The sequence below is a fragment of the Lontra canadensis genome, unplaced genomic scaffold (genome assembly GCF_010015895.1).
Source record: "Lontra canadensis isolate GAN:19392208 unplaced genomic scaffold, GSC_riverotter_1.0 scaffold41, whole genome shotgun sequence".
In the NCBI taxonomy this organism is placed as follows: Eukaryota; Metazoa; Chordata; class Mammalia; order Carnivora; family Mustelidae; genus Lontra; species Lontra canadensis.
Genome location: NW_022631035.1, coordinates 12380169 through 12401217, shown reverse-complemented (window position 1 = coordinate 12401217; position 21049 = coordinate 12380169). Strand labels below are relative to the sequence as shown.

The window sequence follows — 21049 nt, the reverse complement described above, 5'->3', positions numbered from 1 at the left end:
TGAAATCATGCTAAGGCCCTCTTAACGAAATACTTAAAAATGAAGTCTCTAATAGAATATCGTAGTTTACAATCTCTCTAACACTGACAAATGCTTGCCTACTGACCCGTGTTATCTCTGCCGAGAGGATGGCTATTACAGATGCACCACTAAAAAAAGGAAAAAAAGTCCTTTTACGGATATGTAAGTACGTCCTAGCTGAGTAAAGGCAGAGGGGCAATGACTGGGGTATGTACCTCCCTTGATTAGCTGAGAACAAGCTTATTCCAGCTGTTTCCTTCTGTATTAACACCCGAGAGAAGCAGAGAGGAGGAGTCCGAGACCAGCTGAGTGCTGAATGCATCAAAATGTTTAAAGAATTCCATTTTCTGAGGGTTCTTTCTCAAGAATGAAAGGATAACATTTTCAACCTGGTTGGTTGAAAGACAGGGACCTTCCCAGGGAGCCATACCCTCAAAGACGATTCATGGAAAGCCAAACAACTACGGGTAAACAGGATGTGTTAAAACTGAATAATCCGGGGCGCCTGGGTGGCTCAGTGGGTTAAGCCGCTGCCTTCGGCTCAGGTCATGATCTCAGGGTCCTGGGATCGAGTCCCGCATCGGGCTCTCTGCTCAGCCGGGGGCCTGCTTCCCTCTCTCTCTCTCTCTGCCTGCCTCTCTGTCTACTTGTGATCTCTCTCTGTCAAATAAATAAATAAAATCTTAAAAAAAAAAAACAAAACTGAATAATCCTCAGTAACTATCCAGGGAATCACTGCTCAGTTGTCGTGTCCACGTCCTTTACTCTTTGCCCCATGACAATAAAGCTCCACCCCCAATATCCCATCAACACAGCTCCCATCTGTAAATTCCATCCTGCCTGTACCAACAGATCCCATTTTCCTTGGCTTTCCTGCACCAGAGCCCCTGGGTTTTCTTCCTGCCTCACTGACCGCCCCCTTTCCCCTCTCTGGCTTGCTCATTCTCATCTACAGAGCCAATGGAGGTGAGGGTTCCTCTGTGCTGACTGGATTGGCCCTCTCCCCCAGGCACACTGATCCATGTAAAACTCCAGTAATGGAGGGCTGCTTTGGGTTCCCAGAGTGCTCCCTTCATTACAGGAGGTCTGTACAGGCTGGTTGCTTTGCCCAGAAAGCCTTTCCCTTTTTCTTCACTTAACTCCTTTTCATCCTTAAGAGCTCATTCAAATGTGGTTTCCTTAGGTGAGATTTTCCTGACCCCCCCAGCCCAAGTTAGGTCCCCTTTTTATCCACTAGCAGAGTCCTTACGCCTTTCCTTTATAATTCCATAAGCTGTCTATTTAATTTGTCCACGTGACTATTGGATTAGTGGCCGGGTCCATTACTAGAGGGATTACAGCAGAGATGGTCTCAGTTTGGCTTATTTGTATCTCCAGCATTAGACACTGTGCTTCGTAGACAAAGCAATTTAATGGAGATATCTATATCTACATATCTACCTCCATTACAACAAGATCATAGCCTAAAATTTTTTAACCTCATTTTGTGAAATTCTCCTGCAAACCTGTATTATAGCAATAATTAGCTTTATTGCTAACTTCATAAAATAAGATCTGAGGATACAGCAGAAAGGAATCGAAAGAAGTAAGACCTATGGATGAAGGACAGATGTTTACAGAGCTCATTTCAAATGTCTGGAAGTTATGGAAGTAGAAAATGATAAAAAATACAGGAATGTTTTTAAATAAGCTGATTATCAAAAGTAAGATGAAAGTATCACAACACTTTCAGCAAATCTCTCCTTTATCAAATTTTAGAATACCAAGAATTCACAGACGCTGATAAACTAGAGCCCTATCAAATAGAAACCTGAAATAGGACATCTGGTGAACACATCAAAAAAAAAAAAAAAAAAAAAAAAAAAAAAAAGCACACACTGCCAATTCTAAGAGAAGCCAAGTTTGTGATGACCAGATTGCATCCGACTCTGGGTAAGTTCAACATAATTGAGCTCAGCAGTTCAAAAAGATGGGCAGAGCAGGCATACAGCAAACCTAATTACAAAGTTTCCCTACCTCGGATAAGGACAGAAAAGAGGACACTCCTAGAAAGTAAAATGGTAGGATTGAATTAATCTTTTATATCAAATATAAACTCATTCCATGTATCTTTGAAACCTCAATTTAATGTTTGCCAGGCTTGACTGCTCTTGTTTTATCCTCCTCTCCCACCAGAATATAAGACAGGAAATTAAAGAGCATAGTCTTACAAATAGATTTTCTACATTTTAATGTGAGTGATGGGTGGGGGGGGGGCGGCAAGGGGAGACAACATCTGGATCCAAGTTACTAAAAAAAAAAAAAAGGGTAATGTTTTAAAAATAATGTAAATCCATGAAGAATTTACCTTTCCAAAGTCACTTTTTTTGGACAAAAGATCACAAAAATCCATTTTTGATTAAAAAAAAAAAAAAGGAATCCTTAATCACAGTCTATATTCAAATACTAACCTAACCTAGTCGCTTAGTTGTAGAATGTAGGCAACACAACCTCTGCCCCTCATCCATAAAATAACCGATCTTCATTTCTTTACAAAGATTAAATAAGATAGCTGTGTGAAGTGCTTAACACCCAGCTATATGCAAAGGCCATATGCAATAGATTTTAGCTACTGCTACTCTCAGCAGTTAGCACAGTGCCTGGTAGAGAACATACACGAGAATATATTAGATTTATGGTAGCCAACCACAGATGGAAGTCTTCAGGCCTCAACATCAACCATAAAACTGAACACTTAAGGCCAGTTTTTTTTTAAAAGGAGGCAAGGAGGAGAGGTTTAAGGAGACAGTAATGGAGATTATTTTAAAGGTCAAATTTGCACAAATAGGATCTGTGCCTGCAAAACCATGCAGTCTTATAAACTCAAAGTAATCCTAGGGTTCTGTCTAGCTCAAAGGATTGTAAAAAAAAAAAAAAAATCACAACTATCCCCCCCATAGGGCTTTTCTCCTCTCCCTTAACTCTGTTCAATTTCAGGAACATTGCCTCCTGATTTACTGCTTCCAGCTTGATTTCTTCTCTGATGCATTTCTCAACAGAGTTTTGTATGACCACTACCGCCAACCTCTGCTCAGGTTAGGATCCCATTACTTCAGCCTTCAATGATGCGTCCCACAAAGTCAAAAACAAAGGTGTGCTCCTAATACTGCCTCTACAGATTAGGAGGAAGGGGGAACGCCAGAGTGATTACTTGGGCCAAAGAACTCTGCAAAGGCCACAAAAAATCAAAACAATACGAATGCCAGATTTCAACTCTTAAGAAGTTCACATACATTGGACAGAAAAATTCGTTGGCTTATCCCTGTCAGAAGTCAGAAAACCCTAACATTTTACATGCTAATCAAAACAGCATCAAAGAATGAACCGGGCTCTTTTATTTCCCTCCATCCTAAACCAACTAACTCCATTCCTGCTTAAGACTAATTCCCAGCAACCAAGGATTTGTTTTGCATGAAACTTTCAATATTTCAATGATATTTTTTAAGTTCAGTACCATAGGATTATTTTTTGCAGATGCGGTCTTTATATGGAAGAAGTGAAAGGCAGAAATACAAACAATGAGCAGCGAGATGATCAAGCCCTCCCATCTTCCTCATCCTCAAGAGATCAATAGCTTGGGAGGGCACCGGGAGAACAGCCAGCCTAGGGATGACAAGTAAGTTTGCTGGTCTTCCACGTCAATTTCAATCAACTGATATTCGAGGCTACTTGGGGTACAGAGTTGAGGATTCTGAAACCGAAAGAGAACCGTGATTATTGTTCTCTGCCACAACCCCTGGCAAGAAGGTCCCATATTCCCTACCCCCCCTTAGAGAGGCCAACTCCCTCACTATGAAGAGGACAGGGGCCGAAACTAGATTCAAACTCAGATTACCTAGTTTCTAGCCTAGCACTTCCTATGTGATTTTTTTGTACTTATGTGTTTTTTATAGAAGTATCCTTCAGATCTCTAAGTCACGCTTACCTAGTTAAATTTTATTTTTATTTAATTTCTTTTTAAAGATTTTATTTGAGACACAGCAAGCACATGATGAGGGGAGAAGGAGAGGCAGAGGGACAACCAGACTCCTCGCTGAGCAGGGAGTCCCACACGCGGCTCGATCCCAGGACTCTGAGATCATGACCTGAGCTGAAGTCAGATACTTAACAGACTGAGTCACCCAGGTGCCCCTCTCCTAGTTAAATTTTAAATTCCTGAGTGAACAGACCCTCTAATTCTTATGAAAACCCTCCTCTTCCATATGAGCAGCTAGTGCATGCTTCTGTATGCAGCAAGTCCTGCAGTAGATGACCAGCTGCTTCTTCAGATAGGAACACACCACCCTCCCCTCTCATGTGCTTATTCTGTTTGCCCCTCAATGGTCCAGTGCACAAAAATAATTCGGAAGTGCCAATATTGATCTTGTGTTGGAAATCAAGACCAAGAACTAGTAGAACAAGGACCATGGGTGAGGTTCAGAAAGGTAAATATCTACTTAACAATTAGCAATTCTTTCCACCGCCACCAAGAGACACCCACACACACACATGTCTCTCACCCACGGCACTTGGTAAGCACCAAAATCTGCACAGAGGTATAATGAACACCATACATTTGGAAAGACCTGACCGCCTAGTTTCCCACATGTAGCATGCAGGTGTTTCCATGTTGTGTGCTGTATACCGCAAAATGTAACAAGCCAGTTTGACTACATGAACAGTCCTCCATTTGTGATACTTTGATAGGAAAATACACTGGTGTTCCTTCCACATTAATATACGTGTGACCAACATGCCCGTGGTTATAATGGCATCTTAAACCATGACCCAAACTGAACCTGAGTCCAACCAAACCTCTGTACCCAGCTGCCATTTTGCTGAAAACAGAGGAACGTGGTATGCTACACAACAAGCATCAGAATCAATGAAAATTTGGACCATGGGAAGCTCCACAGGTCCAAACACCCAGGTACTCCCAGATACAGCACAAGGGAAATAATCTGCAAAATGTTAACACTGAGACAAGCCAGTGAGATCTATGGAAACCCCCTGTATCATTTTTCACCTTTCCTAGGTCTAAAAGAAATTCAGAATAACCGTTTGAAGGGAGAAAAGAAAAGAAAAACAAAACAAACAAACAAAAAAAACCACCAATTTCTTCCAAAGGTTTAAGAAGGAGCTTGATGAGAAAGAACCCCAGTTAGAGCCAGGGGCATTTTAATCACTCACAGAGAAGATGTGGTTGGTGTCTCAGGAACAAGTCCCCAGTCACTGCCCCACCCTAGATTCAAAGTTTTTTCCCCAGAAAACTGAGCAATATTTGAAAAGGCAGGCTATAAGCCAGAGCAGGCAGTAACCTCCTTAAAGCAGGAACAAGGGAGCAGTCACGAAGGGGGCACAGAAGCTTTCTACCCTCAACGCTTAAGTCCTACCAAAATTTTTCAAAATTATTCATACACATCAAGTCAGCAGTGGTATTTTTTCCACTTAGAATTTCTTAATTTTGAACATGGCTCAAAGACTCAGCAATAAAGATGTCCAAGAATATTGCAGGGAAATTCACCAAGGGGAGAGGGGAGGGAGCCATCATTCTGGGCTCATTTTTAAAGGAACTTAGAAATCTAGGACATGAAGAAAAATTTTCCGAGGAAAGATTACAAGACTTATGGCATGTGGATATAGATAGAAAATAAATTTTGAGAAAGGTATGCATAAACAAACCTATCATCAGATCTGTCATTTTGTATATTTTGTGTTTCTATTACCATCTCTGTATTTCCAAGGTCAAAACCTCAAATCAACACCACTGGAACTATGAAATAAAGGTATGACTTCTGTATTTGGCTGTTCTCCTGCCCTGAAATAAATTCTAAGGGTGGAATGTTGGGTTTTTTTTTTCGTAATTAACATTTTTTAAAGATTTTATTACAGGAGGAGAGTGTGTGTGTATACAAGGGGAGCGGCAGGCAGAGGGAGAAGCAGGCTCCCCACGAAACAGGAAGCCCGACATGGGGCTCAATCCCAGGACTCTGGGATCATGACGAGCCTAAGGCAGACCCTTAACCAGCTGAGTCACCCAGTCACCACGGGTGGAGTTACTTTTACTACAGAAGGCAAAACCAAGTAAACTCAATGGTTACATTTAGTCACTCTTCACATCTTGTTTCGGGGCCTCCTAAAAAGATGTGCATTTGCCAATTAACCAGATACTAACTGATTTGTGCATATATATTTCAGGTAGTATATATATAAAATGCAAAAATCAGCTCTGGTGTAATATTTCAGCATAAGATTAACAGTAGACTAAGGAACATAGGAATGTAGCCTGTTCCCAAAGAATCAAGCATTAAAATTGGAAAGACAAAAGTCAAAGAAAAATATGTAATTTCAAGTCGTCATCTCCCTTGCTCACAGATTCCCATCCAACACAAATTCAAGGTCTTATTCCCAGACTGGCCATCTACACCATAAAAGATAAACATATGATCCTTAACAAAACTCCTAGACTTTATAGCAAGATGCATATTCATGTCTAGAAGGCACAGTCATTTTTCAAATAAAAGGAATCTAGTGCCTACTTTGTGGATTCCTGGTTTTTTTGTTGTTGTTGTTGTTTTTCTTTAAATACAGATTTTTGGATGAGCACCTATGCTTACTGACAAGAGCACTTAAGAGTCAAGGCTACAGAGTACAAAAGTTTATGAGCTACTGAGCAGCAGGAAGGTAACACTGGATGGAAGTTGGGGCTAGAGATTTAGGTGGTCACAAATGTGCAGTTACATCAAGTCACTTAGATTCTGCTGGCCAACTCCACAGCTATAAATTCAAGGACCTCAACTACATAGTCTCCATAGTCCTTTCTTGCTTTAGAATTCTAAAAACATGGGGCACCTGGCTGGCTTAGTCCGTAGAGCATGCAAATCTTGATCTTGGGGTTGTAAGTTCAAATCCCATGTTGGGTGTAGAGATTACGTAATAAAACTCCAAGAACGTGGCTCTTCCTGATCCTGTGACTATAAAACTCGCCAAGGAGGACAATGAAGGGGCAGATTTTGATGTACAGTAATTCAGATTATTAACCTACATTTATACACAAGCATGTTTTTATCAGTTAACATGTAACTTAAGCAATATCAAATCCAATGCTTTCTTAATTTTTTTTTTTAAGATTTATTTATTTGACAGAGAGAGAGATCCCAAGTAGGCAGAGAGAGAGGCAGAGAGCAGGAGAAGCAGGCTCCCTGCTGAGCAAAGAGCCCGACTTGATCCCAGGACCCTGAGATCATGACCTGAGCCGAAGGCAGAGACTTAACCCACTGAGCCACCGAGGCACCCTGCTTTCTTAATTCTAAGACTAAAATTTTGCCCATCTCACATGAACATGTTCTACCATTTAAGTTAAATATCCCAAGAAAGTCTCCATATAGTTGCAGGCTGTTAGGACAAAATACACAAAATATTGAATTTAACATAAAAGGGATACACAGGAAATGCAAACAAGGACCAAAAAGGTAACAATGCATTACAAAACTTTGAGATAAAACTTGAGCCTTCATTAGCTCTGGACCAACGAGAGTCAGCCAAAAGCACCCTGTTCTCAATCTTATCCAAGTTATCACAAATATTTCATTTTTCCCTGAGTTTGTGCTTTAAGTCATTGAAAGTATTAATATAATGAGAGGTAGAACAGAAAGTTTAATAAACCCAGAGCCTCACAGAACAAGTTACCCCTGATCTATCCCATCACCGTTCACCTTAATTATTCTTCTACCACGTTGTATTAGATTCACTTTAGACTACTCCAGCAAGTCTTAATCAGACGAACTACTTCAGCTCCTGCCTGATAATTAATCTTCATAAAATACAATTTTGCAAGTTAATTTGCATCGCACGAGCACAGACTCCCCTCAATAGCACCAGGTGTTATGGTGCTTGATGGTAAAATTAAGCAAAATGGGAAAATAAAGACCATGCATCTCAACTTTTACCCCTAAACCTGCATTTAGACCGAAATCAAAATCAGTCCTGCATGCTTCTGAACTGCTTAATTCCCTGGATTTTTTAAAGGCACGCATATGGTAGAGAGAAATTTTAAGAAGAATGAAGTTTTCCATCTTAATGAGTCATTCGGATTGAAAAAAGTAATGTGAAACTAAACAAAAGTCAACTTAATGATCACACTCAGCATGTGAAAAAGTTAGATTTATTAAGATTTCGAAATCAGGCAAATGACTCATAACATGATCATTGTTTTGTGATCCACCTATCAGATGTTAAACACCCGTGCATGGCTTATGATTACAAAGTGCACCCAAGAAAACACTTTGGAATAAGATGAAACTAGGATTTGAACTATTCGCTACACTGTAAGTAGTTAAGGACCAAGTTGCAGTATCTAAGATTTTTTGTGTAATCTCCCATTGTCATGTTTGAAGAATTAGAGTCGCATGCACTCATTCAAAAGGAAAGTACATTAAGCTCGTTGACTGCCTCTTAATTTCAAGACCATCCAAACGGAAGCTAACAAAAGCCTTTACAACACATGCCTAGCTTTCTTGAATCAATGAGAGTTTTACTCCAATTACAACAAACGGCATCACAAATCATACTTTGTTAGCTAATTTAGGCAAAGGAAGAACGAATGAGAGAAAAGGGATTGGCTATTTATCAGTACGGCTTCAGACAGTAAACAACTACTGCTCATGAAATACAGATGTTTACTAAATCCACCTGGTCTCCAAGGCACCAGAGCATGGACCAGCGGCCTGACTTCCCTCGGCCCCCACATCTGCTCCTACAGAGCGGGAAGGGCAATGCCAGCTCCCTGCCGGGCGGGAGCATCTTATAAACACAGATCAGCACAGGAGCAGTAGTACATGAGTTTTCCTTTAGCAGGTCTGAACCCACACGAAAATCCATCTTCTGTTCCAAACCACAGTGCTCTGCAGCACCCTTCTGCCTTCCTTCACAAAGGTTTCTGATCAGGTTTACAACAATCTCCCGAGTTTAGCACCATGGAGAGAAGGAGAGAAGGAATAACCACCGGCGATGAGCCGGAACTTCTGACAATATGCAGTTTTTAAAACCGATTTTAAATACGCTAGTTCTTATTCCCCTTGTTAATGTGTATGAACAAATCTAGTCTCCGTGTCTCACATATGGTCATATTAATTCCCATGCTGTCACACTTGACCTCCAACAGGATGAGGTCATCAGTGGAACCAGCTTCGTAAGAGAGAGACCCTTGGAATGGTGTCAAAGCCGCGCACCTTCTAAAGTTACTTTCTAAGGTCCAATACAATTTTTCACGTGGGGGACACAATGCTTTACTCTCCTGTACTGCCCTCTTCTTCTGCAAACTAAGAACCACGTAAAAAGAGACGAAATCCTATGCTGGCCCAGAAGCAGTCGGTGGGGGAAAGCATGTAGTTCTACACAAATTTGAGGAATCTGTTTTTCTGCTGGAGGTTGGCACTGGCAACATCCCGAATAGTATGCCCCCTTACCCCCCAACCCCATGGCCCATCCTGGCCCACGCTGCTCCCTGCACATGAGTCCCTTTCATTCCCTCCTCTCCTCTTTCCCTAGTTATTTCCTTCCCATTAGAAAACCTTCCCCAGGGGCACCTGGGTGGCTCAGTGGGTTAAGCCTCTGTCTTCAGCTTGGGTCGTGATCTCCAGGTCCTGGGATCAAGCCCCATGTCGGACTCTCTGCTCAGCAGGGAGCCTGCTTCCTCCTCTCTCTCTGCCTGCCTCTCTGACTACTTGTGATCTCTATCAAATAAATAAATAAAATCTTAAAAAAAAAAAAAAAACCTTCCCCATCTCTTCAAAGGAAATTCTCTGCTCCAAGCTCAAATGGAAAGCTACTTCCTAATGAGCCCAGAAAACCTCTCCCGGCCCCCACATGCTTCAACAACCCCTATTTCATTTGGACTTCTATTTCAAGGTTTTTTTTTCATCCAGTGTTTCCCTCTGCTCTGATGCCAGGGGCTCTGACCCATGCCCAGCAGTGTCTGGCGTGATATACAGAGGTCCACACATCCGGCATTATCTCCCACTATGAGCAGTAGGCACAGTGTTAGAGTTGAACAATGCTTCATCCTTCCACACCTCCATAGTCAAGTTAGTGGCACAAACCTAACAAACAGTAGGAACTATGAAGCAAAACACTTGGGTTCACAGTGTAGAGTCTGGACCCATACCACCTGGGTTTGAAGCCCCGCTCCAACGTTTTGTGATCTTGGACAAGCTCTACACTTCTATGCCTCAGTGTTTGTTTTCTGGTCTGTAAAATGGAGGTAACACTGCTCACCTTTTCAAAATTGTGATGATCAAAGGCATTAATGAAAAGTGCTCAGAACGGTGTCTTAAGAGCAAGCACTCCATGGGTGACCATTTCAAATGCAGGAAAGTCCACAACATGGGCTACTGTGCATGAACTTCTGTATATACCATAAAAGTCAAAGCGTTGATTATTCTGTTGGTGAAACCATGGGAGTCAAATCATCCCCAGGAAATAATTTCGCTCAGCTTAGCTGTTAAATACTCTTCTCTTACCCCATTTCTCTCATAAGTTTGCCCAAGTCGTATCTAAAATTTATAAACAATTTCATGTCCCTATATTTCCACCCTTGTGTTATAACTACCTTTTGGAGTTAGCTTAGATAATACAGATGGACCCTCTATTTCCCAAAATGCAAAAACTAAAGAGGTATAGAGGTTTGGGGGTGGGGAACCACAGCCCAGTGAAGGCATTCGAGATTAACTCCCCTCCTGCTAGTCTTACTCTGTGAACCTGCTCTTAATTCTGATCTTGTGCGGACAATTAATCAAATCATTCCCCTCCATTACATTTTTGATAGAAATCTATTTCCAGAAGCCATTTTCCCCTTTGTATAATTTAATAGAGGGCTTTAATGTAGCCACAGTAATGTCATCTAGATTTGACTGAATGCCATACCAATCCTGAAGTGTACCCCCCCTCCCTAGCCTGAAAAGTCTAACCTAAGGTTTCACAGTTTAGTAGAAAACAAGACCTGAAATAAAGGGTTTGTCATGGAAATTCTGACAGGAGGACAGCGAAGCCTTAATTCTGTCACCAAGAAATGTTTCCATGTTTCCCTTCGTGGCATCATTCTTTCCTCTAATACAAATCCAGGCTTTGTAAGTACCGCAAAAGTTTCCATTTGGCTCTGAAAAATGTTTTCTGCAGAACCGTTTGAATGGGGAGCCCTGCTCCACCCTGCTGGCCTGGTAGTTCAGCACATGCACTTCGGAGAAGGGGAGAGGAGCCTGGGCTTCGTGGGATGCTCCTGGGATGAACGCGTGCAAAAAGTCAGCGCTCCTACACGTCTGGCATCTTGCAGCATTTACCGTTCATTGTCCCTCTCCGTAGAGGGAGATTTTTTTTTAAAGAATTTATTTATTTATTTGACGGAGATCACAAGTAGGCAGAGAGGCAGGCAGAGAGAGAGAGGAGGAAGCAGGTTCCCCGCTGAGCGGAGAGCTCGATGTGGGGCTCGATCCCAGGACCCTGGGATCATGACCGGAGCCAAAGGCAGAGGCTTTAACCCACTGAGCCACCCAGACTCCCCCATAGAGGGAGATCTTTAAAGTGACTAAGTCGGTTCTAACAGTTCTGCTTGGGTGTTTCTATTGCCACGCTCATGCGGCCCTTCTCACATCAAGACAAAGAAACCTTTTGGGTACATGAAGTTTAAAAATACCAGGATCAATAAAGCTGAGCTACTACTCCCCCTGGAGCACGGTCGTCTGCTTTCGGTGGTTAGCCATCTCGAAGCAAAACAGAACATTTAAAGGACTGTACCAAGGACGTGTGGTGGAGCTGGTTTTCATTTTTCACCCTGTACCCAAGACCTTTCCCCGCTCAGGCTATGGTCCATAATAGGCTCTTGCTACATTTGTGGCAATAAGATTCATTATGGATGCCTGGATACATCCCTAAAGACAGGAGGCACACTGAGTGCTTTATCCCTCTTAGGTTTAGCATTGCCCAGAACTTAAAGATACAAATTAGCATTTTCTGTTCTTTATTTTGAATAGAGATGCTTAGCCTCAGAAAATACTTTTCCTTAAGTCACTAAAGATCTATCCTAGTTGACAGAACTGTGAACTATAAACTAGATTTAAAAAAAATGGTATGCAGGCAGAAGTCACTGTGATCCTTCTGGCTATGGACTGTCATATCATATCTCTCTTTTTATATAATCACACACCCAACAAATATTTATACAGTCTCTACCAAGCACCAGGCACTGCGTTAAACCCGGGAGATGGAAATAAGTCTCACTCCTTGTTCTCAAGGCTGGCAGAGACGACAGATAATACGGGGTGAAGGGTTTATATATATGTATATTATATACATAATATACATATATATATGTGTATATATACATAATATACATATATATATATATATATATATTGAATTTGAACAGGACACTTTCCGGGAAACTGCAATTTATTTGCAATGACTGGTGGGTGGAAAGCAGGAAAGCATCCTTAGATGAGTCTGAAAAAGCAAAACAGACTTGAAATGTCCTGGTCAGGAGCTGGACTTCACTCTGACAGGGAAACTCTGCAATGAATGCTATTTTGAAAACAATCCTTTGATGGAAAACAAGGATGGAAAACAAGGGAGCAAGCTAAGGGTTCATGGACCTAAAAACTTGGGTCTGAATAACATTATTTAGGAGAGTGAGACACTCTGAGCATAGTAAAATCATTTCATCATAAATTAAAGCAGAACCTCCCGTGTTACATTCACCTGCAAAAGTATTAGGATTCCTACTGCTTAGAAAGAGGAACCACCCCTCCATAGGCTACAGCATCCGATTTTGGCAGGGGGTATGTGAGTAAAACAGAATGCTTGCACTTAATGCACTAAGAGAAAGTAGCAATTCGGAAAGCCATTAATGAGAAATTGTTTCCGAACAAGAATGGAGCACCAAACGTGAATCCCGGGCAGTTCTGGCCATAAGTCCCCGCTTCTACCAAGTATTTGTGTGTTTTTGCGAAGGTAGAAAGTGTTGGAAGCAAAAGCAGTTTCAAATGCCCATCTCTACCACGCTTCTGTTTTAGGTATTCCTGAACAATTTCATCTTTGGAGTGGAAATAATACTTTGATCGGACCTCAGCGCAAAAGCGCCAGAATTTCAAATTACACCTTTCCGTGGATTGGTGTTCCCGGAATTGCACTGATGACCCCGGGAGCTCACTTATCGTTCGCACAGCTTCCAGTCTGAGGAGTAACTGGCGAGAAATGGGGTGTTAAGATGCTAACCCCAGGTCTGAAGATGGAAACTCCTGGTGTCAACTGTAAAAACCAGCGGATTGTTGCTAGTTTAGGAGGGCTAATCCAGGACGTAAGGACAAGTCTGTTAAAGGCATTCTATTTACCCAGACTTCAGCCCCCCTTCTATCTCCTGGCACTTGGTGTCCACTCTGCTTGACTCCCAGCATTCTATAAGCATCCCATAAGCTGTGATAACTAGACAACCTTTTGTGAAAAGCTGCCAAACTCCATCCCCTCTGTTAAAGGTCATCCTCCCTTAAATCAGCCTGGCTTTCTGGAATTCCTTTGCTTACAGAGCCATGAGGGGGAGGGCAGAGGAACTTCTTTTCCCCCTCTCAAACATCAACTTTCATTTTTAAAAAAGATTTTATTTATTTATTTGACAGACAGAGATCACAAGTAGGCAGAGAGGCAGGCAGAGACAGGGGAGGAAGCAGGCTCCCTGCCGAGCAGAGAGCCCGATGCAGAGCTCCCTCGATCCTAGGACCCTGAGACCATGACCTGAGCTGAAGGCAGAGGCTTTAATCTGCTGAGCCACCCAGGCACCCCAATCAACCTTCATTCTTATAGAAGGGATAAGAAACACCATCCCGTTCAGGTGAGCTGATAGAAAGATCTACCTGAAACATGCCTTCAGAATGGACTGTCAAAGGCTGAGGGAAACCGTTTAACCCCTAACTGCTGGAAAACAGCTTCGGGTGGAGTCACAGGTTAAATACAATATTTGGGGTGTGCTTAGAGAAAAGGCTCCGGGTTCAGAACGGATTCAGAGCAGCATCCTGAAGTCACAAGTATGCATTTGATTCCCTGCAGACCGCCCCCAAATATCATGTGTTGATCATTCTGAGCCACAGTCCTCCCTTGATCATGGTCATAGGTGGGGATGGATTCTGATGTGGTCTCTAGGGTATCCTAAAGATCCTAGCTTGGTTGTTCATTTTGATTTGTGACATTAAAGAATAGGGAAAAAAGCAGGAAAAACATGCTAAGATGAATCAGATCTATCAGGCTAGGTAAGTTACTTGGCACATCAAATAAGCAGGGCACATTTGGAGGCTGTTTCTATCATTGAAATTTGAGAAGTGTGCCAGTCCTGTTGAGGGGGGTATCAAGTTGACTCTTTCCCTTTTCCAGTGGTGAAAGTAATAGATAAGACCATTTTGGCTCCACTGCCCCAGAGGAAGACAAGACTCGAGCAGCGTGGCAGGTGGCTGTGCTTCCCAGGACAAGAGTTTTTGGAAGCCCCGGCCACACAAGACTATAGACAGGAGACAGACCTTCCCGGCTGGAATCTCAACTTCATCAAAGACCAGATCAGACAATTCTTTCCTGGTGGGAGGAGGGGGAAATAGGCTATAGGCGGGGCCCTGCTCTCTGCTAGACTTGCAAGAGGAAATTAGCTCTGAGTAGATCAAGCAAATCAGGAGAATGCAAAGCCAAACAAAAATCAAAAGGCAAATTCTGTCCTGGGGGGTATTTCAGATCTACAAAGGGACAAGCTCGTCTGCATCTTTAAGAATCTTAAGAGAATTATTTCATGGCTTCTGGATCTGCTCTGCACTCTTCTTTGCTCTCCCCAGTGTTTATGGCCCCTGATTTCAGTATTTGGGGCAGCAAATGTTCACAGTGGGACCCTCCTGGGTGACCTGCCCAGGTAATACCCACTTTTTCAGGGCTGCCCACCCAGACTGCAGTCTAAAGGACATAGTGTCCATGAAGCACAATCCAAGAGATCTTCAGAAAAGTTTCCCTGCTTCCACTCAGACTGCATCTCGGGGAAGGGAAGAAGCAGGGGGAAAAATCTTTATGTGCTTATAAAAGGCTGTCTACATAGCACAGATCAGAAACCCAGTTTTGAAGGATGGACACCTCACATCTTGAGTCAATGTTAAGAACTGGAAGACTCCGTGAAGTAACGACTATTTTAAAAGCCAGCTCCCATGAGGTGGTGACTCATTTGGAGCATACGCGCCTCTCTAAAGTATACTTAGCTGCAGATACCACGCCTGACCAAAGGGACATACTACACACCGGGAGCTAGAAGTTGCTGCCTCCATCGGGTGAGAAAACAGATAAGGAGTAAGAGAGTCACCCCCAGCTACCATCTCCAGAGGGTATGTTGCCAAAAGCACAGGATGAGAAGGAGATACTCCCTGGAAGAATGGGACTATCAAAGAGAGCAGGAAAGATTTTAAGATGGAGAACATTAAGAGAAAACAAGTATATTCTAACTTAAATGTAGTCTAAAATGGTCAGATGTTAAGGGCGCCTACGTGGCTCAGTAGGTCAAGGGCCCAACTCTTGGTCTCAGCCAGGTCTTGATCTCAGGGTTGTGAGTTCAAGCCCCACGTTGGGCTCCATGCTGGGCATGGAGCCAACTTCAAAATGGCCAGATGTTAGTACTTTGGAGAATGCTAAAATGGAAGTGTTAGGTAACTGTATACTTGTGCAATTAGAAAGCACTGTCCTGAGCTAACATCCAGAAGTTATAAGATAATCAGCATGTGCTTACTCGAAGTCAAATACAGAGGACACATGCTAAACATGTGTTATGTGGCAAGCAGATAGCAGGACACAAATAGGTTGTATATGAAATAGTTTATGATTTAAGACTTGTAGGTGCGATACAGAAACTCATGTAAGGAGACCTCTGGTTTACTTCTTCAAACAACAGTGCATAAAGTACATCGTCACTGCTGTATTTTGTTTAGTTTATAAAAACTAAATTTCAAGAATTAAAGGCAATTCAGGGAAGGATATCCACCATATATGGGGGGAGGGGGGAACCAAATGGCGGGATTTAAAATTTTGATCTCTTAAAGCTATGAGTGAATGGATAACTTAAAAAGAACTTACCCTGAGGAAGAGAGAAGGGGATAGAATTTCACTTTTTACTTTATGGGAGTTATGCCAACATAAGACTATTAATCTGCTAAGCCACTCAAAAAAGTCCATACAGTCTTGGGGGGGGAATCATGTAGGCCCCCCTTGTGCCCCTAATATAGCCAACTCTGATTTCACTAACAAAACGGACTCCAACAAGCAGGTCTAAAAGAGACCAACCTTATCCTGAAGTCTCAGTACGTAAGAAATGGTACAGTTTAACATGCCCCCTTCTCTCCAACAAGAATTCTTATGTTCCCATAGGTCCCTACCCAAATATTACAACAAACGATAGACGCAAATCGTAGTTGCCCAGAACCACACTTTCCACGTTTAAACTTCTTTTAAAAAAAATCACATTTCAAGCCAAGAGCCAAACATTGCCTAATGTAAGTTCAAGTCCACAACTAAGAAATGTGAAGAGCTCCACCTTCCTTCCATCTCTTATAAAGAGGGATGCAACGCGCTGTTCTCTTTCTTCTCTAAAGGAATAGCTCTTGATCTCCCAATGTTACTGATTTTTATTCAATAGGGGTTTGAAGCACCTGGTGAAGGTAGAATATTACACCATCAAATACCTGCATTGAAAACAGATTTAGAAATTCTAAGAAACAAGTTCATGAACTTGAAGAACTTTAGAAGTTAAACCAACTTGCCCAATTTTTGAGTTATAAGTACACAGTGTCTCCCTAACGTGCTTACCATTAAACAGCATTAGGATAATATTTTCCACGTTGAAAAATACACTTCCCACTTGCCCTAATAAACCGACGTCCAGATGGGAAATGTAACCAGAACTAAACAAACATAATACAGTGAGGAGAGCTAAAAGGTACACTAAGACCCTGGGATGCCTTTGCAAGGTACAAAGTATTAAGTTTAAACAAATAGAGGGAGAGTATGAGAAATGAGATACTTGACATGTATAAAAAAGGACTACAGCTCTAAGGTGGAAATAAATGGATTTCTTTTCAGATGCAATCAGTAGTATGTATACACATTAAAGGTCACATTCACCCTAAAGGAAAAAACATGCCTCCTAGCACAGCAATACATTATAATCTAGGTAACTTTAAAATGTGTTAACTTTGTTCTGAACAATAATCAGTAATTAAAAACACAAAATCACTACAGTGATGTACGGCCTAAGATTAGTTACAATGAGTCCAACCCGATACAGAGGTAAGAGATAAAGAACAAAAAAACGAGCAAGAACAAGAAAAGCCACATGAATACAAAGTGATTCCATTTCTTTTCCTCAACACCCACACAAAGACAGCAGTTTCTGACAAGAATGTTCTTGGCAAAAAATAAAGTTACAGGAAGGTTTTTTTTCAATGAGAAAAAGGCAGCTCCATATGCAGATTACTAGGCGATATGATTTTTTTTTTTTAACGGCCCAAATTTACAGACCTCATTTTGAAAATATCTAAGCTTTTTTTTTTTTTTTTTTTGGATCACAAAGAAAAGATGACTAGAAATACTGTTCCTGTTTGGAATGCTTATTTCATGTTGTACTTGAAAATAAAATCCAACGTGGCAGCTTACCTTGGCACTGGAAGCCTTGTTTCCCAAACCCCCTGAAAAACAGAAACAACAAAGAATCTTAACATATTTTGTGTTGTATACCATATTTTAAGCCAATTATGAGACAAAGTATTCAATAGAATAAGGGTTTGTACATGAAAAGCAATGATTCGATAGCAAAAACATGCCTAGATAGAGTACTGAATAAATTCAACTTTGAGGGGGGGGGGGAAACTCTGTATAGCCTTCAAAGCTTCATTAAATTATTTCAGTGTATCAAGGTTCTTTCCAGTTCACACTTTGTTAATGATACTTAAGTTTCCAGACGAGAACATGACTATGATATTCAGAGTTGGTATAATATTCAACAAATAAAGACTTTACGATTGAAGGAAGTGCTTCAATTTTGTCCCTAAAGACAAAATGAAAATCGTTTTTCTCCCTAAACGCAACTAAAAAGTGGCTTCATTTGTTATGAAGGTACTTCAAATAGGTGTCTAGAAACCGCCAATCGGTACTACCTCACATTAAATTTTGGTTTAAAAGGAGCCAGATTTCACAAAATATTATTTTTATTGGTTGTATCTGAAGTTAACGATCTAATTTTTTTAGAGCATCAGTAACATTCAAAGCAAATACAGAAGCTATTTTGTTCTGGTAAATTACTTTAGAAGACTTATTCTCTGAGCAGAGAGCCCTAGCAGGGATATAAAATTGTAAACACTGTTTCAACTATGATGAACCGCATTACAATTCTTAGTCATGATCTCTTGCTTTACATAGCATTTTAAGTTGACAAAGCACTTCATATATCTTTATAACTTAGTCATTCCCCCAAACACATGTAAGCCCAAACATTTATAGTTTTAAAGTATCAGTGTTTTGATATTTAGAACAAACTTGTAAATTAAGGACCTACAGGCACAATGAAAGACAACTGAAGTTAAAACCACTGCTAGATGATCCTGGTATTTTCTTGGAACTTTCAAGTAGTTTCTGGTTAGGTGGAGAAGCATTACAGGAATTACTCAGGGAGGAAGCTGACAGGGAGACCTTTATTTTCCACTTCATATTACACCTGACCCGAAGTACCATAGCAGGTCACCAGGGGCTCAATCCTTCAGAGCAACTGACAGTGGAAAGTCCTTGGCTAGCCTGGTTATGTATGTTGCAAGTACCTTTCCTAATTCATCTGCTTTCCCCCCAAAGTAGTCCAGAGTCTCAGTGTTCCCTTTTTATGAGCTCTCCCAATTGGCATGGGAGGCTAAAGATGTTCTCCTTAACTAGATGCAGTAATCTCTTGCCCTGATGCGCCAAGAATTTTTAGCTAGCCTTGATGCTCCAAGAACTTTTAGCTAGCCTTATCTACAGTTACTTTGAGCACAACTGCTTCATATGCTGACTACAGTGAAAACCATTCGCAGAGGTGGCTGTGCTTTTTGTGAAAACACTTCTGAGATTTCTAAAAAGGAAAGGAAAATGCACCTCGTTTAGTATTGTCTGTGGGGGACTCTCCCTTACAGACACTTTCCCCAGGTACCGAATAGCCATCCATAAAGGAAAAGTTAAGCATCATAGCACCTTTGTGGGACCCTTAGAAGCGATTTCCCCAGGATGTGATGGATTCAGAGAATGTCACCCATAAAGGAAAAAATTAAGCTCCTTATGAGCACATCTGCGGGGCTCATGATTTCCCCAGGTGTGGTGAACTCAGATGCCATCCATAAAGGAAAAGTTAAGCATCTTATTAGCATCACATTTCTGGACTTTACCCTTGCAGTTGTTTCCTCCAGGGTTGGTGGGGGCCGGGGGGGGGGGTGATGGATTCACACAGCTATCCATAAGTTCTGCCTAGGGCCCCAACAAGATACATGCCACCGGGAGGGTTAGTGGCACTGTCCCCGCAGTCGCCATAGCTCTGACTTGGAGTTTCCCACCTACATTCAGGAAGAGGAGATAGAAAAAGCCCGGGTATCTGCCAACCTGAGAAAAAAAAACTCCTTACTGCTCACACTAGAGCACCTGGGGCTCCCTGAGGTTCAGCTTTAAACTTTGGGGGTATTTTTCGAGGCGGGGGGTGGGGGGCGGTCACCGATGTTTTGAGAGTAAGAACCATTAGCTCTCACCAGAAAAGGGTATATACAGTTCTGCCCAGTTTAGCAGGGTTCAAAGACCCCCGGAGGCCATCCCTTTATCAATCCCCACCCCCTGCCCCAAACCCCTGGACTCACAATGCCGGCATTCACTGTAAACTCTGTACCTGAACTCCGACGCCTTACAGTAGTTTTCTTAACTAGGGCCTCTGTCCTCATCTACCGGGCTGCAGGTCTAATCTCGTGTTGACAGGGTCTATTTTAAATGACTCCCTCTGCCCTTCTGCCATTTGCCTGCTCGGTTTTAATTCCCCCTCCCCCACGGCAAGCTTTCAACAGTTTGCTGCCTCTCCGCTCTCCCTGGGCTCACCCAGACGAGTCCGGTCTCCCGTGCCCAGCAGATACAAGCTACAGTAGGCAAGGACCCAAGGTCCCAGAGGAGTCCAAGCCCGCTGGGAAACAACACCCCCCACCTCTCCCTCCCCCACGAAGGCGCCCAGCCCGGCTCGTCTCTAACTTGGAGCGCGCGGCGCAGTCGCCGCTGCTCCCCCGTTACTCCGGGCGTTTCTCCGGGAAACTCTGCCCTTTGGATTCTCTTCCTCGCTCTTCCCTTCGCTCACACCCAGCGAGCGGCGCTCCCCCGTCCGTACAGAAGGGCGGGTGCGCCGGGGAGACGGAGGGGACCCGCGGAGGCGATCGGTGTCGCTGCGGCGCGGGGCCAGCCTCCCCCCTGCGGCAGGGGGTGTGTGACCCGGCGCCGACTTCCCCGGGAGTCCTGCCCGCGAGTGTCCCCGGCGCGCGCGAGCGCGTCGTTCCGGGCGAGACTTCGGACTCGGCCGGCTCTCTCCCAAGTTCCCCGAGTGAGTCAGCCCCAGAGTGGGCGCGCCCGAGCGAGGATCCCCGGGATGCAGGGACCCGGACTGGAGAGGGACGGGTCCCAGCCCCGGGCGCCCCCGGGGGGGGGGGGGGGGAGGGGGTCCTGGCGGCCGCCGTGCGCCCCGGCCCGCGCGCACCTACCAGATGAAGTCGGTGCAGTGGCTGCAGAAGGTGGGCTGCTTGAAGAAGCGGGCGATGAATTTGTGGTCCTTCACCTCGTGCACGTTCTTCTGCCTCAGCGCCCCTTTGCGGGCGAAGCGGTTGGCCACGTCCTGAGACGCCGTGGAGTCGTTGGCCGGGAAAACGTCAGCCATGGTCCCCCCAACCACCTCTTGCCTCCGCCGGGGAGCGGC

At 43.1% G+C, this 21049-nt stretch overlaps 1 protein-coding gene across 2 annotated transcripts in view; it reads right to left on the bottom strand.

Annotated features, from left to right (window-relative positions):
* PRKCA (protein kinase C alpha) overlaps positions 1-21043 on the bottom strand; it is a 383972-nt gene extending 362929 nt beyond the window's left edge. For both annotated transcript variants that reach the window (XM_032870794.1, XM_032870795.1), the window contains exons 1-2: positions 20838-21043; positions 17749-17780 (exon numbers count right to left, since the gene is read on the bottom strand). In XM_032870794.1, the coding sequence (XP_032726685.1) occupies positions 17749-17780; positions 20838-21010 (205 nt within the window). In that variant the 5' untranslated portion in view covers positions 21011-21043. The remainder of the gene's footprint in view (positions 1-17748; positions 17781-20837) is intronic.
* Positions 21044-21049: the final 6 nt, after the last annotated feature.